This window comes from Botrytis cinerea, chromosome 2, assembly GCF_000143535.2.
Source record: "Botrytis cinerea B05.10 chromosome 2, complete sequence".
NCBI lineage: Eukaryota > Fungi > Ascomycota > Leotiomycetes > Helotiales > Sclerotiniaceae > Botrytis > Botrytis cinerea.
In genome coordinates, this window is record NC_037311.1 from 2,851,061 (window position 1) to 2,866,203 (window position 15,143).

General features: G+C 43.8%; 5 protein-coding genes across 5 annotated transcripts; 3 read left to right on the top strand and 2 right to left on the bottom strand.

The window, feature by feature from the left end:
* Positions 1-2,882: 2,882 nt before the first annotated feature.
* On the bottom strand, positions 2,883-4,870 carry BCIN_02g07920 (hypothetical protein). Its single transcript, XM_024691548.1, has 4 exons — positions 4,229-4,870; positions 3,675-4,177; positions 3,537-3,607; positions 2,883-3,483 (listed from the first exon to the last, which is right to left on the bottom strand). Exons 1-4 carry the CDS (start codon positions 4,397-4,399, stop codon positions 3,059-3,061), a joined length of 1,170 nt encoding a protein of 389 aa, XP_024547319.1. The 5' UTR covers positions 4,400-4,870; the 3' UTR covers positions 2,883-3,058.
* Positions 4,871-5,633: 763 nt separating this feature from the next.
* BCIN_02g07930 (hypothetical protein) lies at positions 5,634-6,882 on the top strand. Its single transcript, XM_001550968.2, has 2 exons — positions 5,634-5,802; positions 5,857-6,882. The coding sequence occupies exons 1-2, from the start codon at positions 5,724-5,726 to the stop codon at positions 6,657-6,659; spliced, it is 882 nt and encodes a 293-aa protein (XP_001551018.1). The 5' UTR covers positions 5,634-5,723; the 3' UTR covers positions 6,660-6,882.
* A 34-nt stretch (positions 6,883-6,916) lies between these two features.
* Positions 6,917-8,371, bottom strand: BCIN_02g07940 (hypothetical protein). The gene has a single exon (XM_001550967.2). The coding sequence runs from the start codon at positions 8,004-8,006 to the stop codon at positions 7,017-7,019; it is 990 nt and encodes a 329-aa protein (XP_001551017.1). The 5' UTR covers positions 8,007-8,371; the 3' UTR covers positions 6,917-7,016.
* Positions 8,372-9,698: 1,327 nt separating this feature from the next.
* BCIN_02g07950 (hypothetical protein) lies at positions 9,699-10,710 on the top strand. The gene is made up of 3 exons (XM_024691549.1): positions 9,699-10,073; positions 10,144-10,377; positions 10,432-10,710. The coding sequence occupies exons 1-2, from the start codon at positions 9,910-9,912 to the stop codon at positions 10,262-10,264; spliced, it is 285 nt and encodes a 94-aa protein (XP_024547320.1). The 5' UTR covers positions 9,699-9,909; the 3' UTR covers positions 10,265-10,377; positions 10,432-10,710.
* Positions 10,711-11,820: 1,110 nt separating this feature from the next.
* On the top strand, positions 11,821-14,887 carry Bcrad54. The gene has a single exon (XM_001550965.2). It carries the CDS (start codon positions 11,955-11,957, stop codon positions 14,541-14,543), a length of 2,589 nt encoding a protein of 862 aa, XP_001551015.2. The 5' UTR covers positions 11,821-11,954; the 3' UTR covers positions 14,544-14,887.
* The last annotated feature ends 256 nt before the right edge of the window (positions 14,888-15,143 follow it).

Below are 15,143 nucleotides of genomic sequence, written 5' to 3' on the forward strand. Positions count from 1 at the left end.
GACGATGCCATGGCTGACGATTTTTGAAGGTTTGACCAAAACGGTCTACGCGCATGACTAGTGGCTTCATCGGCTCTCCATCACACCGATCTGAGAGGAAACTTCCAGGTTCGACAAAGAAGCTACTGCACGTCACTAATGCGGTTTGCGCCTGCAGAAGTGTTGGTTGCTGATCCACAGGTCTTCCGAATATTGGCTCTCTCATTACTTTGTCCCCGATCGACATCCGGTTCAAATATGACGAGGCTGTACATTCTGATAGGATATGAAATCAGATTAGATTGATAGCATTTAGAATGCAACCCATTGTATCGTTGGTTGCATCTTCAACCTCTAATCGGTTGGCTCGCATGTCTCTCAATTCATGAAGAGTCTGATACATACGTGGTCTGATGGGTAGCTCTTCCCAGATAAGAAAAACCACATATGAAGTTAACGGGTTAATTTGATTGCGCATTTTGGACGGCGGGTAATCTCCACTTCTCATCAGATGTTGCGTTGCATTTCCCCAAGATTCCGGATATTGGAGAAGCAGGCGATTCAGCACCTCCCACATATTTCATTTATAATGGATAATGCCTGGGAGATTTCCAAAAGACGTTCGGCTTCACTGATGAATGTCCTTCTTTGAAAATGCAGGTGTTTTCTTTCGCACATATAAAAGTTAAGGTCAAGGATCTTCCAAGGCGCAGAGCATCAACGTTATGCAATCTCTGTTTGTCTCGTTTGCTTCGTTTGCTGTCAGGCCAAGGTAATATCGTTGCAATCGTCCAGAGAATGTCCTGCTTCCACGAGGTGGATTTCTCTAGGGTTCTCGAGTTAAGCTTGACAAAAACAAAGAAAGGAAAGGACAGAGAAACAGTATGGCTCAAGCTAGTATCTTATAACAGATTGCATCAATATCGACCCACTGAATGATTCACAGCCGCAGAAAAATATGGCATGCCAAATTGAGTACAATAGTGACAGAATAGGTCATGGAAAAAGCATTCCTTCTTCAACATCCCCGTTTATTCCATCGCCTCGCCTTGCCATGTTGTTCCCTCAATAAAATTGTCAGACCGTTTCCACCTGCCATATCTTCCTACCCAAAATTGAATTGAGCGAGGCAAGTGCACGCATTCAAGGATGCAAATGGGTAGCGGCGGGTTTCCCGAGATTCGGCCCATGCCGGGGCACTTCAAGGTCTGCCCTGTATGTTGTATTCTGCCGGATTTTGCTACCCTTTTCTTGATACTTCCTAATCCAACAAAGCCGCCCGGGACCTGCATATCCTATCCTTGATTTTTCAACATACTTTTATGACCACGGTATGGGAATGGAGGGATCATGAGAGTGGCGAAGCATTTTTTGGATTATAATTTCCGGGTGTCTAAATTAGCTTGCGGTACTTCAGCATTTATTTGAACTTTATATTCACCGCTCAATCGAAGTTTCTGATAAGTTGAAATCCAACTAGAAGCAACTAACGCTGAAGCGTGGTTAAAAGACGAAGCTCGGCGTAGTTACCTTGACATGTCCCTCGCAAAGTCATCAAGCGGACATTATCCGAGCCGCCGGCAGTTGCTCGCCTGAATTACGCCCAATATTGTGGTAAGACCAAAACTGATTCGCTATTTTCTTGCAACTCGTGTCCGTCCTGTCTTACCTTGATATGAGGTGAATATGACATGCTACACATCAGCCAGCAAGTCGCTTCAAAGCCAGTGACAGGAAGCCCACTCCAGCTATTGCAGCCGTATATCCAATTCTGTAATATCGAGCTTCCCCAGCTTCTCAAATCTGCATTTTCTCTTCATTTTGTTTCTCTGCAAGTTCATTCAAGACGAGTATCAACAAGAGCTTCGATGTGACTTTGATTGGTTCTGCCACGCTCAAGTCAGTTTGGAATTTTCTGTTGTCTTTAACTTGCCACCATTTGATACCATCTGACATGAGCGTCATGACCCCAAAATTGTATTGCTCGTTTCTCTGTAATACACAGAGCACTCGTCATGTATTTCTCGTTGAATTTTCCTTCTCCGCCGTTTCTCTCCGGTCAGCATTGAACCTCAAAGCATCATGTTTCTCGCTTTCAATTGCTATTTTGAATCACTCTTCTTGTGATATTGACCTGACATCACATTCTTGTAGTGGAAAAAATGCAGTTTCTCCTCAATCACTTCGTCCTCCATCTTCCGCTCACTCATTGACCCACTTACTGCCCTACGCAGAAAGAGCATATGCCGTTATCCGGCCGACGATGCGCGTCCGGTTCTATATCCTTACACGTGCGAAAACCCACGCACAGGCCGTACTCAACTAGTCGCAGTCGCGGCGGCAGGATTTCGAATTGGCACAAAGTTGGCCAAATTCGATAAAGAGTATCGGGTAGGCGGAGAATTTTTCAATGCTGATCTGAGCGATGTTTATCAGATGGCCAGAGCGCTCCATGTATATGATAAATTGTGAAAAGATGCATTAAGGGAACGGCTTTAGAGTGAGGGTGTGAGATCAACTCTGGTGGCTCTTTGGTGTCCGTGTTATTTCAATTCTTGCTTTCAAATAATAATATCTCCACGGCGATCAAATGCAAGGCTTGACTTTACCCACATGTCCACTCGGTAACTCCGTATTTGATCGCCAACAGTATCTCCAATGTCATAAGGCTCCATTAACTAATCGGTAGACACAGCTTTGCCACTGATGGAGACCTGCCGATCTGTTTATGTTACTTCTACTTGGGATGAAGGTATGGCCCCTTTAACAGCACTTGCTTTGTGGACCACAGTTTTAAGGTTTGTCAATGGATAATCACACTTTCCACAACCCTTCGCTTATCTTGAGTCCAGCTAGCCCCACTCACGATTTTATCAAGATTTTATCAAGATTTCAAGACAACTTGGCAACAAATACGATGAATCCTTATAACATTATAGAAGCCGTCAAATATTTCTTTAATCATACAATGCAGTAAGTGTCCAACTTTTTGCAATTAAAAAATGTCCCGCCATATGCGCCTTGATGATCTGGGTATAAAAACAAAATAGAAGAATGGGAGATGGAAATTTCCCTTTGCCTAACACGAAGATCCATCATGGGCCAACTCCCTGACAGATTCCGACTGGTTATGTTTCGGCGACTTTGACAGCTCTACTTGATAAGTATAATCTGTGCGAATTCCATTTTGATTATCTAGATCCGGGTTGTGATCGGAATCTCCATCGTGCAGTCTACTCCAATCTCCATCTCCATGTGCGTGTACTGTAGCGAATGTCGTACCGGTGTCGGTAGGATTGCGAAAGGTTCGACCTTTGGTATTGTTTCGGGCACTTATCGGTGCGCTACCAAAAGTGACAAGATCTTTTGGGCCGTCTGCGTCAGAAGTTGATTTTTTTACGGCGCTGTTGCGCATGAAAAAGCGACCGACTGTAGGGATTGAGCTTGCCACACAACCAATGGCTGTTTCTATGTTGGATAGGAGAACGATGAAACCGGTATAGTCTAGAGGGTTATAAGCACTGTTTTCATCAAAAGAACTCTGCTGAATAACTTACAGAGCAGGTTATCTGTGGGGGTGCGATAGTGTTCAATGTACGGTGCTCGAATCATTGTCGATATTGAGGCACTAATCGAAAGACTCTGGTTAGTTACACCGGACGCTTAGGTAGTGAGGACTTGAGGAAATGTCTTACACAGAAGCGAACGACAAAAGCAAGCCCACTTGTATCTTCCTGCCCAATGGCATCTGTGTCCTATACAGCATTACACCAGGGAATACTGCGCAAGCCAAATCTGTCACAATGGTACAAGCTGTCGAGGTATAACTCAATGCAATCATTGTGCCCATGCCCGAACACGTTCCTTTTCCTTCCGTTACCAAAGACGTATCCCAATTCGCAGCCACAGGTCTACATAGAAGCAGAATTCCAATTAATGTCACCAAGAATGTGGCGATAGTGAGGCCGAGCAAGCTCAAGACAAACAACCGGTACACTTTGTGCGCGCTAGCTATTCGCAAGAGAGTCACGCAAATCGAGCTTTTGATGACTGCCAGACCTACGACATATAGCATCATCCATAGCATGAGGTATTTTGTGCCTTGTACCAAAAAGTAGCTGTTTAGTCTGCTGTTATATGAACCGAGGCCAACTCGAGCACCATGACAAGCCAAAGCAACATCGACGATGTAAACCATCTAGTAAAGGTTAGTATCAAGTTGAGAATTGAAGAGCTCGAATGACTTTACCAGTCCCAGAACTATCAACTTATCGTCCCAGCCGAATGCATTGTCGTTAATCCTAACATATGTCCTTAATGCTATAGTAATTGTCGAAATACCAAGGCAGACAAGAGATACTACGAAAATTGCCAAAGGGAACCCTTCGAGGGGAAGTATTGTAGCATCGACGTCAGCCATCTGCACGTCGAGTCGATTCGGATTCAAAGAGCAGTGCGATGTGTGTTTGTGAAGATTTGGATCTTCAAATCCGGAGACAACGACATGATGTATTTCTTCATTCTCTATAGTATGAAGGAGTCTATATCAAGGACAGGGATCCGAGGCATGGACTTTTTCCCCAGGGTTCCGGAATCAAAATATTCTATACACCATCCACTGATCTTCCTCGTTTGTTCCGAATCTGGGACTCGTTCACTTGCTTCCGAGAAAACGACTCTTTTCGTGGGATTCCAGAGTTTTCGTCTTCTATCCCAGTGCGCAAATTTCGATCACAGTCGAAAGTACTTGGTAGAAAACGATCCCACTTTCCGCCCCTTTCATATTTAGCCCCACCCTCCCCACTACAACATCGGTGGGACGGATCGTGGTGGAGCGGAATGACTACACCTTGACCAATCCTGAATGTTGAAAAGCCTTAAAGAGAACTGCTCTAAGAAATTTGACAAGGCTTGTTCCACTTTTTAGTTGCCGTCGTAAAATAGGCGACTTCCTCATTAAGCTAGTGTAAAATATTAGTGGAGTAATTTTGATAAATTAGCTGTATATTTTTCACAACCTCACCAGGTATTGAAACTCTAAGAAGAGCCAAAGATTACCCATTTGTCACTAGTAAACTTAAATAGAGCTATAGTTGCGATATTATACATGGAATAAAAGTTCTAGATGACCAAAACACGGCAGGAATTGTTGATTCGCTAATGATGACCACGTACTCATTTCAAATCACAAGCTTGGCAACTACTCCGTTGCAAAATTTTGCGTGCAACTTAAAGTTTTCTAAAGATATCTGTAAAATTTTACCGATTAGATAGTGCCCAGATGAAAGAAGGTTGTTTCCGTGAGATTTATGTGGACGGAGAACGTAATGATCAAGCCTTCAGTCAATTGACAAGTTAACGGTGTACTATCTATACAATGCAGGATCTAATATATTAATTCCCAACGGGCACCACCAATGACCCCACAGTGAAGAGAGATTCTTCTCAGGAGGCTTTGAGTTTCTCCTTCCCCGGGCGGAGACGATCCCCAAAATCTCACAAATGTAGCATGAGATTGATTAAAATTGCCATTCATTACCTCTTTAGTGATCTTTTGCTCCACTGACATGTGTCATGGGCATGTTACCCATACTATGGGTTCCGTTGGAATGCAAACGTGGGGGGGATTGATAGTCTCTTCTTTCCTTCCTCCCGTCGCTTGCTTTAGAAAATTAACGTTTACGTTTTGCCCGCACTAGATTTTCAGCACCTAAGAATTTTTTTTTAGTGATCCAATATTCGCAATGGCTTCCAGCAAACAAACCACAGAGACTGGTCGAGTCCATGAGGGCAAGGTTGCGATTGTAACAGGTTCTGCACGAAGTAAGGATTAATAAATGACGCATTTCCCGGTGTCTTAGCTAACCTTGTTCCTAGGCATTGGTGCTGGTATTGCTAGAAACCTCGCATCTAAGGGTGCCAACATCTTAATCAGCTATCTTACCGAAGCTTCTGACAACTCTGCTGCTGAGCTCGCAGAAGAGCTTACTAAGAACCATGGAGTTGTTGCAGTGCCATGTCGATCTGACATCTCGACACCTGAAGGCTGTGCAGCCATTATTGAGGCCTGTAACTCAAAGATGCCTCCAAATGCCAAAACCAACAAGCTACAAATTGACATTCTCATCAACTGTGCTGCTATTATGATTGGTATTGGTCCTCTTGAAACAATCTCGCACGCGGATTTTATCAAGTCATACGAGACCAACGTGCTGGCTCCTATCTTGCTTACAGGAGCATGCAAGCCATACCTACCAACCGATCGATCTGGAAGAATTGTGAATGTCTCTAGTATCGGACAAAAAGTCGGAACTCCATACTTGACCCTTTACAATGGAACGAAGGGTGCACTTGAGGCCATGACAAGAACTTGGTCAAGAGAATTGGCTGAAAATGCCACCGTCAACACTATCAACCCCGGTTCAGTACTCACAGATATGTTCCGTCAATGTAGCGACGATGTGCTTGCAGCTCAAGCACAGTGGAGTCCGTTGATTCCATTGTCAGGTGTACGTGAATGGGATACGGAAGAAGTCAAAGCGGTGGGTAAGAAATGGGGCGGTCGTCCAGCATACGTCGAGGAAATTGCCAGCATTGTTGGCATGGTTTGTAGTGCAGAGAGTGCATGGATGACCGGTAGTGTTGTCAGTGCCAACGGTGGCCAATGTTTCAGCACATAAATGCTTAGTATTATGCAAATGTCAATATTTATCTGGAATGCGTAGCTTTTACGGAATTCCATGTTGGGCTAAGCGTTAACGACGAGTCATCACTAATTAACGAACAGGCCAGTCCTATGATTTAAATGAAGATTTCCATACCCGGGCTGACCAATATCATGAAAGCGGTAGTTTGAAGAGCATGATGTCTAGTTTCATAAATCTAATTCTTAGCCCGAATCTATAATCTCTACACATATGTTCTATCTCTATACTCATGCTATACTCTCTATTCGGTCTCCTACCTCTTCCTCTTCGTCTATTTGCATACCATGTACAAACCCTCTCCAAAAACCCAAATTTCAGGCCAAATCATCACTATACATTTAAGATCTCACTCTTGGCTGTGTCCTTGACGCTAGCACCAATCTCACCTTTTGCACCGAGCTCCCTCATAATCCACTCATATGCTGCCCACTGTGCTGCATTTACAATGAAAGCCCTTAAACTACATACACCTAATCCTCTAAAAAATACACCCATTCCCTCATTGCGATATGCTAGTCTCGCTATTTCTAAGGCTCCTCTGGGTTTGTGTGGTGGAGACCCAATACGAAGGGATGTGATTTCTGAAGCTGATGTCGGAGAGAGAATTTGAGCTTGTAGTCTTGTTTTCACAACGTCAAGTGGGAAAACACTAGCCCATGTCACCACTCCGGCTACGCCACCGCAGAGGAGAATTTTGATTGCTTCGTCCCGAGAACTGGTGGAGTTTTCCATTCCTGGAGGCGACGAGAGAATGTAAGAAGAGTAGAGACGCGATGATAATTCATAGCTCCAAAAATAAAACCCATAACCTATACTGTCTCTCAAGGCGGTAACTACACCTCCGAAATAGAGACCTCTGATTCCAGTTGTAGATATAATAGAGCGAGCTATCGCCAAGGAAGAGACAGGGGGGCTAGAGAGCTGAGCGCGACATTTTATCAATTCGGTTGGGGTAGAAACAATGGATGAACAGAGACCACCAATAGTGCCTGCAAGAAAGGTCGATAATAGGGGTACAGATTCCGGGTGGTTAGGGGTGTAAGTAGGGTGAAGAAACGAGAGTGTTCTGTTATAAGTTACAAAGAGAAGGGCGTTGAGAGCGCCGGTTGAGAGGATAGGCGCGGCAGTTCCACGGATAAGGGAGCTGGGAGTTGCGAAAGCAGTAGGCGGAGTAGAAGTGAGTGGAGTGAGAATCGGAGAGAGGCCATTGGCACGTGATGAACTCGAGGCTTGGAGCCGAACCTTGAGAAGATCGAGAGGATTGCCAATGATAATACTAATGGCACCGCTAATATAGCCAGCCCAGAAATCGGCGGACATTGTCTGATCTGTGTGGATAATAAAGGGGTATTGGCAGTTGTCTTTATCGTGGGATCATGTCTCGGACCAACGGATGATATACCGATTGAAATCTGGGCGATAAGTTGCCCCTAAGCTGTAGATTGGTTCCCGCTCTGAAACACCCAGCACTTTCTCTGAAAGCCTTATGTGGCTTGCTTCCCTATATACAGCAAACAACTGTACTGTTCCTCCCCCCAATTTCAGCTTTGTCTATGATAGAAAGCTAGCTATCGTAGATGGTGATAAGTAGCAGAGACGCCTTTGCGTTTCAAATGAAGATATCCACCGGTACTGATTTGAACTCTCAAACATGTGAATCCATTCGCTCTTTCTTGCAGGAACCCGAGAGGTTCAAAGAAACGACGGAGAATATAGGTTAGCGGGGTATATTCCTTGGCGAAGCATAGGCTGTCTGGAACGGAATAATGAATTTCCGAACCAACACAAACCCAACAGACAGAGACCAAGGGATCCATCAGCAATGGAGCACATATAGAGTATCCACTCAAAAGACTCTACTCGATACACAACAGCAACCAACTGAATACCGTTGAAGCTCATATAGTGTATGATTCTAATAAATTGAAATGACCCGGGTAGCAACTCAGGGGCTTGCGTCTTTTGTCCCATTTGGGAATTGAAGACCCTTGCTTCACACAAATTGCAATCTTATCACGAGAGGATTCTGTTTACATACAGAGAGGTCCACAAATTTAAACGACACCGACAGATACCTGGAATGGTATCGCTCTAAATCCTGGACAGAAAGCAATACAGAAAACTTTGGAATCAAGCCCCTTCTCACCTCTCCGCTCTCCGAGTTTCAGAATCTTGCTTTGGAATTCTGAAAGACATGTACAACATCAACATGAGGCATTGTAATTACAATAACTTCTATGTTTTCGTAATCACTCGTTCAGGCTCCATCTCAGGAGGAATTGACATGTGAACAACATTGGATCGGCGATGTCACCATACGAATATGGAGAGCCAAGAAGGATTCCATGCTACAAATAAACAGAAGTTTCCCTCTTGGGATGCACACCTCATATTCTATGGGTGGCACAAAGAGAGGAAGTCGGAGAAGTTATGGTGACTCAGTTCAAAGTTCAAACCCAGTCATTATGCAAGTCTCAAACACGAACTACAGTGTTGATTGAAACCCCTATAGGACATATAACGGCTGTACCCCGAGACTTATGTCAGTAAAATGGTCAGACATAAGGATCGGCAGGAGAGTCGTTGATCTCTCCAATCTTTTAGCGGCGGCCTTTAAGAAGTTGAGAGGCAATATGGCACACAAGGGATGGTTCGGCTGAAAATGATAGAAGACAAGGTAAGAAGTACGTAGGTGGGTCAAGGAATACAACCCTCTAACAGTTCGTTTTTTCCCCCTAAACTATGTGACCTCTCAATTTGGATTGACTATGCTTCGGCTACGCATTCCGTACACCCGATTCTTGGCTCTAAGTCCAGCAAATAGCTTGTTCGCAAATCTTACAGCTTTGCTTAGCACAAATTGTATCATCGTCTTCCGCTACATGACCGTGAAACTTGAAGCAACTCGTGTAGTCATGATTTAAGAGTGGCAGCCACGTTGCACTGCATATTGGCGATCACGTGAAAACTTGCTTTGGGTTGTAGTACAGTGCCACAACATTTCAAATCCAAGGGAGTGCATGGAAGAGGTGCCATTCAACATGACATCACCTTGGGAGCCTTAACATACACGTACAGAGATCATAGACATTGTGTTGTTCGCTGCCGCTTGTTTTACAACTTGCCAGACACATGTAGATTCAATCCATCTCCTTTACGGTATCTCCACTTGCAGCCCATTCTAAAATCATTATACTTGCTGTTCGCAATACTACAACTACCAATGGCAGAGCTTGAATGTATCGAGCCGAGCGAAAGATTCGGCAGAGTCCATTCAAGAGTAGTTGAGGTTAGAACGGCTCCTGCGAGTAGACATCTTTATCATGATGAAGCTGTGTCCGAGGATGAATATACTTCTGAGTGGAGGCTGCACCTAATCACTTTAGCGTATGCCCACCATGCTTTATCCAGTATTAAAAAGTGTCTAATAATCTTATCTGACTATTGTCTATTGTAGCTTGAGTATGGACATTTTTTTGGTTCAGGAGTCATCGATCGTCAGTACTCCTATCGTCTCCACCACCAATGAATTGATAGGATTTGATGAGGCCTCATGGGGTAGCGCCGCGCCCTTTTGATTCTCTATTTTTTTTTATCAATCTCGGGACCGAGGAAGGCTCTTAGAGCATTGCAAGGTAGTAAGCATGTTGGAAAGATGGCGGTTGAGTTTGAAAGGAAAGCGAAAGTTCTGGTATGAACTATTTTCCTTCTGTACATGAGGAATGCGAGGCCAATTTTTGAGCAGACGTCGCTTGTATACCTACCAAGACACCTTCGCACAATTCCGTGTATCCAATGGTGAGAAAGCAGCCGCTGTTGACCTGGGCGTTGTTCTGGGTGCAGGTTTTGTAGCCGAAACGCCTGGCGTAAATGGAACACTCCAACAAATTGGGTTAATTCTACCACTCGATCTAGAAAGCTTTTCGCACTCTTCAGTCTCTGCTGTAACCTGAAAATGCAAACTCAATCGTTAACACACAGCCAGGTCATCACTAGCCTAGAAACTCCTTCACAAATTATTGCAGAAAGTGAAGGGGTTCCTTCTTATCTTTATGAACCGATGTTCCTCTCCTCACACCAAATAAATGCTCTCGGCAAATCATCTTAATGTGCAAACGAAGCAGCCCCAAATTACAATGACCTCCTTGCCGCTTGTCCAACGGTTGCGGAAGCCGGGATTCTAGTTGTTAATGCTTTATGCTCGAATTTATCAAAGACTTTAGGCATACAAGAAGACTAATTGAGCTGAGTAATTGGGTGGAAAGCTACGGAATAGATTCCCTAGTAGCGGTGAAATTTCGAGATTGATTCAGACGGGGACGGATCTGGTGGTGTTTGAAATTCTTGGGGCCAACTTTTTCGCAGTAGATTTGACGGTGGCGGCCCAGAGCTGATTTCGAAAGAACGAGTGAATAGATGTATGATTGCTCAATTGAATGTATCCCAATAAAGGCAGGAAATTGTCGGTATCCGCGGTCACATAAGAGCACTCAATTGCTCACACTAACCGCCGCGTGAGATTGCAATTGTTCGAGCCTCTTGTGGCACATCACTACAGATTCTGCAAATACCATGAAAATGACCAAAATATCCTACAAACACTGGATCGTGAACGATAATGGTATGCAGTATGTGCTGGCTTTCAATAAATGGTACCCATACAACCACTGCTCCTCAATGATGGTTGCACTTTCATCAAAATCTTTATAATAAAACTTTCAATCAGCAAAACAGCTATTGAACCATGAAAGATGCGAAGTGAACTACTTCCCGAATAAGTACGAACCCTTCCAAGCTAATGAATGCAATGCCAAAGAGAAGGAAAACAAAAGATTTGAAAGGGGCAAGGCAGAATTATAGGTGGTGCCTGTTAAGGGGAAACTACCAAACGGTGATATCTTTGACCACATAGGAAATAGTCACAGATATTTAGCCGAGAGATATTTATGAAGCATTGGGTTTTCAATTGACGACGATGACGGAAGTCAAGATGGTCGCGGATTCAGCACGCCCAATGAAATCGAAACGGGTGATAAGGAAGGAATCAACTGTGCAGTGTTTAGGCACAATCACGTGCTTTCGCGAAATTTAGACGCGTTCAACATTACTCAACTCTCTCTCTCTCCATCACCACGCCACATCAAGAAATTAATAACATCAAACTGCAAAACCGCGACCACACTTTGATCCAAGCAATCACGAACTTGGGGCCTTAAAATTGTCAGAGTAGCGCGTTCAACACACAGGACCTGTTTGATCGACGAAATAATGATAACGCCACCGAGTGAGAACGATGTTGTTGACGCGCAAACACAGGCGCGAACTCCAATTCCTCTCGCAGGCAAAAAGAGAATCGGACTTGCAGGCACCCCTCAATCCACAGATCGACTCAAGCAACCTTTCCATATCACATCAGGCGAAGATAAGGAGAATGCTCCTCCTTCGACACAGAGAGGACGATTATATGGCGGAACTCCTCAATCCGTCGACAAATTAGTGAAACCATTCCGATGTCCTGGTTCAGCAACGATAACTCGAGCTTCCGTGAAACCCGCACGAAAGCGTCGAAAGGTTGATTATGGAGGTGCAGATGGCGAAGAGGAAGATGGAGATAAACCGTGGACGAATGAAGATCGATTAGCTCTTGCGAATAGAGATGCGAATAAGTTTCCTGTTTTCCAGGTTAAGGACAAGGATACTATGTTTAGGAAACGATTTTCGGTACCATTGATAAATAAAGATGGAGGGGGATATAATCCCAATCGACCTCCACCAACACTTGGACTGAGACAGGGAGCGGTGTTTGTTGCAAAAGCTTTACATGATCCTAGTGGCGAGTTTGCGATTGTTCTTTACGATCCTACAATTGATGAAAAGCCGAGGAGTATAGAGCAAGCTAAGAAAGAGGAGGAAGATGCTAAAAAAGAAACTGAAAAGAAGGACGGCGAACCCGAGAAACCGGTACTGAAGTTGGACGCCCCATTGGCACATAAAAGTCTTGCGGAAATATTAGGAATAAAAAAGGTTGTGGAAGGTGAACGGCCCAAGGTTCCAGTTGTTATTGATCCTCGACTCGCGAAAGTTTTGCGACCTCATCAAATTGAAGGTGTCAAGTTCATGTACAGATGCGTTACTGGTATGGTGGATGATAGAGCAAATGGATGTATCATGGCAGATGAGATGGGTCTGGGAAAGACTCTTCAATGCATTACTCTTATGTGGACGATGTTAAAGCAATCTACCGATGCTGGGAAACCTACTATCAACAAGGCAATCATTGCCTGTCCGTCGAGTTTAGTCAAGAATTGGGCAAATGAATTGGTCAAGTGGCTAGGTCCAGATGCCATTCAACCATTTGCAATTGATGGCAAAGCTTCAAAGGAGGAACTTATTCAACAATTACGACAATGGGCTATAGCTAGTGGTCGATCCATTACAAGGCCTGTTATTATTGTTTCTTACGAAACTCTACGACTTTATGTTGACGAGCTCAAGCACACTCAAATTGGACTGATGTTGTGTGATGAAGGTCATCGTTTAAAGAATGGAGACAGTCAGACATTTGTAGCATTGAACAGTCTCAATGTCACTAGGAGAGTCATTTTATCTGGAACGCCAATTCAGAATGATTTGACAGAATATTTCTCCCTGGTCAGCTTCGCCAATCCAGGTCTTTTGGGCACTCGAATGGAATTCCGTAAAAAATATGAATTACCGATTCAACGTGGTCGAGATGCGGCTGGTAGCGATAAAGATCGGCAAAAGGGAGACGAATGCATCAAAGAACTTCTCAACGTCGTCAACAAATTTATCATTCGCCGAACAAACGATATTCTTTCCAAATACTTACCTGTCAAATATGAGCATGTCGTGTTTTGCGGCCTCGCACCCTTTCAACTCGATTTATATAATCATTTTATTACTAGTCCAGACATCAAAGCTCTTCTGAGAGGAAAAGGAAGTCAACCTCTCAAAGCCATTGGCATGCTCAAGAAACTCTGCAATCATCCTGACCTTCTAAATCTCTCCGAAGATCTTCCCGGTTGTGAACAATACTGGCCCGAAGACTACGTTCCAAAAGATGGACGCGGTCGCGATCGTGATATCAAACCTTGGTATTCGGGGAAAATGCAAGTTCTCGACCGCATGCTCGCACGCATCCGTCAAGATACTAATGATAAAATCGTTCTAATCTCCAATTACACGCAAACCCTTGACATGTTCGATAAACTATGTCGAAGCCGTGGCTATGGATCTTTACGTCTCGACGGTACCATGAATGTAACGAAGCGTCAGAAGCTAGTTGACAAATTCAACGATCCGGATGGTCAAGAATTCGTCTTTTTGCTAAGTAGTAAAGCCGGAGGATGCGGTCTCAATCTCATCGGAGCCAATCGACTCGTTCTCTTCGATCCTGATTGGAACCCAGCTGCTGATCAACAAGCTCTCGCTCGAGTATGGCGTGATGGTCAAAAGAAAGATTGTTTCGTATATCGCTTTATCGCCACTGGTACTATCGAAGAAAAGATCTTCCAACGTCAATCCCACAAACAATCTCTTTCATCCTGTGTTGTTGATTCTGCTGAAGATGTCGAAAGACACTTTAGCTTAGATTCTTTGAGAGAATTGTTTCAATATAGAAAAGACACAACGAGTGATACTCATGATACGTTTAAATGCAAACGTTGTAAGCCGGATGGAAAACAGTTCTTAAAGGCCCAGGCGATGATGTATGGTGATACAAGTACATGGAATCATTTTGTTAATGCAGGGTTGGGGACGATACAGGATTTGTTGTTGAGACAGGAGTGTGGAGATGAGAATGTCAGCGCAGTGTTCCAGTACATTAGTCATTAGGCAAGGGAAGTTGGGTGTGTAAGGAGATGGGACTGGAACGAATACTGGGCGTGATTTTGATGCGTGGATTGGAGCACTTTTTTGTTATCCTTAATTTTGTTTGGGAGTTCAACGACAAATCGGAGAGAATTAAGCTCCTTTATAGTATTCCCTCAAGCGGGCGTTTTGGTATGATGATGATAGACAGAAGCGATTATATGACGTAGAACACTTCATATTATTTTGATTTTCAATTCCCTTTGCCTCCTAAATTTTTTGGCTGCTTCATTTGTCAACTACACATATATTTCATGCATATCAAAATAAGAGTCAAAAATCAAAATCAAAAGCCCTCTAGCATTGCATCTACTTGTACATCCACCTACTAATCAAACACCTCCTGCCATACCAAACCATCAAATCAGACACAAACTCCCCTCGCGCAGCTCAAGATCATCAGATGATTGATAATTGATCCTCGAAATTAACATAACATTAACATCAACATTAAGAAAGAACCCCTCCAGTTTTAAACCAGCATACCACAACCCCCAATCCCATCACAAGCTCACAAACTTACAAACTCACAATACAGACACAAATACGAATACAAATACAAAT

Excerpts from the sequence above, each read along its gene's own strand:
- BCIN_02g07920 (XM_024691548.1), bottom strand. The coding sequence starts at position 4,399 with ATGGCTGACGTCGATGCTACAATACTTCCCCTCGAAGGGTTCCCTTTG. Across the intron at positions 3,608-3,674 it reads CTTTTGTCGTTCGCTTCTGT|TGCCTCAATATCGACAATGA; the intron begins GTAAGACATTTC and ends TCTTTCGATTAG. Across the intron at positions 3,484-3,536 it reads CCCCACAGATAACCTGCTCT|ACTATACCGGTTTCATCGTT; the intron begins GTAAGTTATTCA and ends ATAACCCTCTAG.
- BCIN_02g07930 (XM_001550968.2), top strand. The coding sequence starts at position 5,724 with ATGGCTTCCAGCAAACAAACCACAGAGACTGGTCGAGTCCATGAGGGC. Across the intron at positions 5,803-5,856 it reads TGTAACAGGTTCTGCACGAA|GCATTGGTGCTGGTATTGCT; the intron begins GTAAGGATTAAT and ends CCTTGTTCCTAG.
- BCIN_02g07940 (XM_001550967.2), bottom strand. The coding sequence starts at position 8,006 with ATGTCCGCCGATTTCTGGGCTGGCTATATTAGCGGTGCCATTAGTATT.
- BCIN_02g07950 (XM_024691549.1), top strand. The coding sequence starts at position 9,910 with ATGGCAGAGCTTGAATGTATCGAGCCGAGCGAAAGATTCGGCAGAGTC. Across the intron at positions 10,074-10,143 it reads CTGCACCTAATCACTTTAGC|CTTGAGTATGGACATTTTTT; the intron begins GTATGCCCACCA and ends TGTCTATTGTAG.
- Bcrad54 (XM_001550965.2), top strand. The coding sequence starts at position 11,955 with ATGATAACGCCACCGAGTGAGAACGATGTTGTTGACGCGCAAACACAG.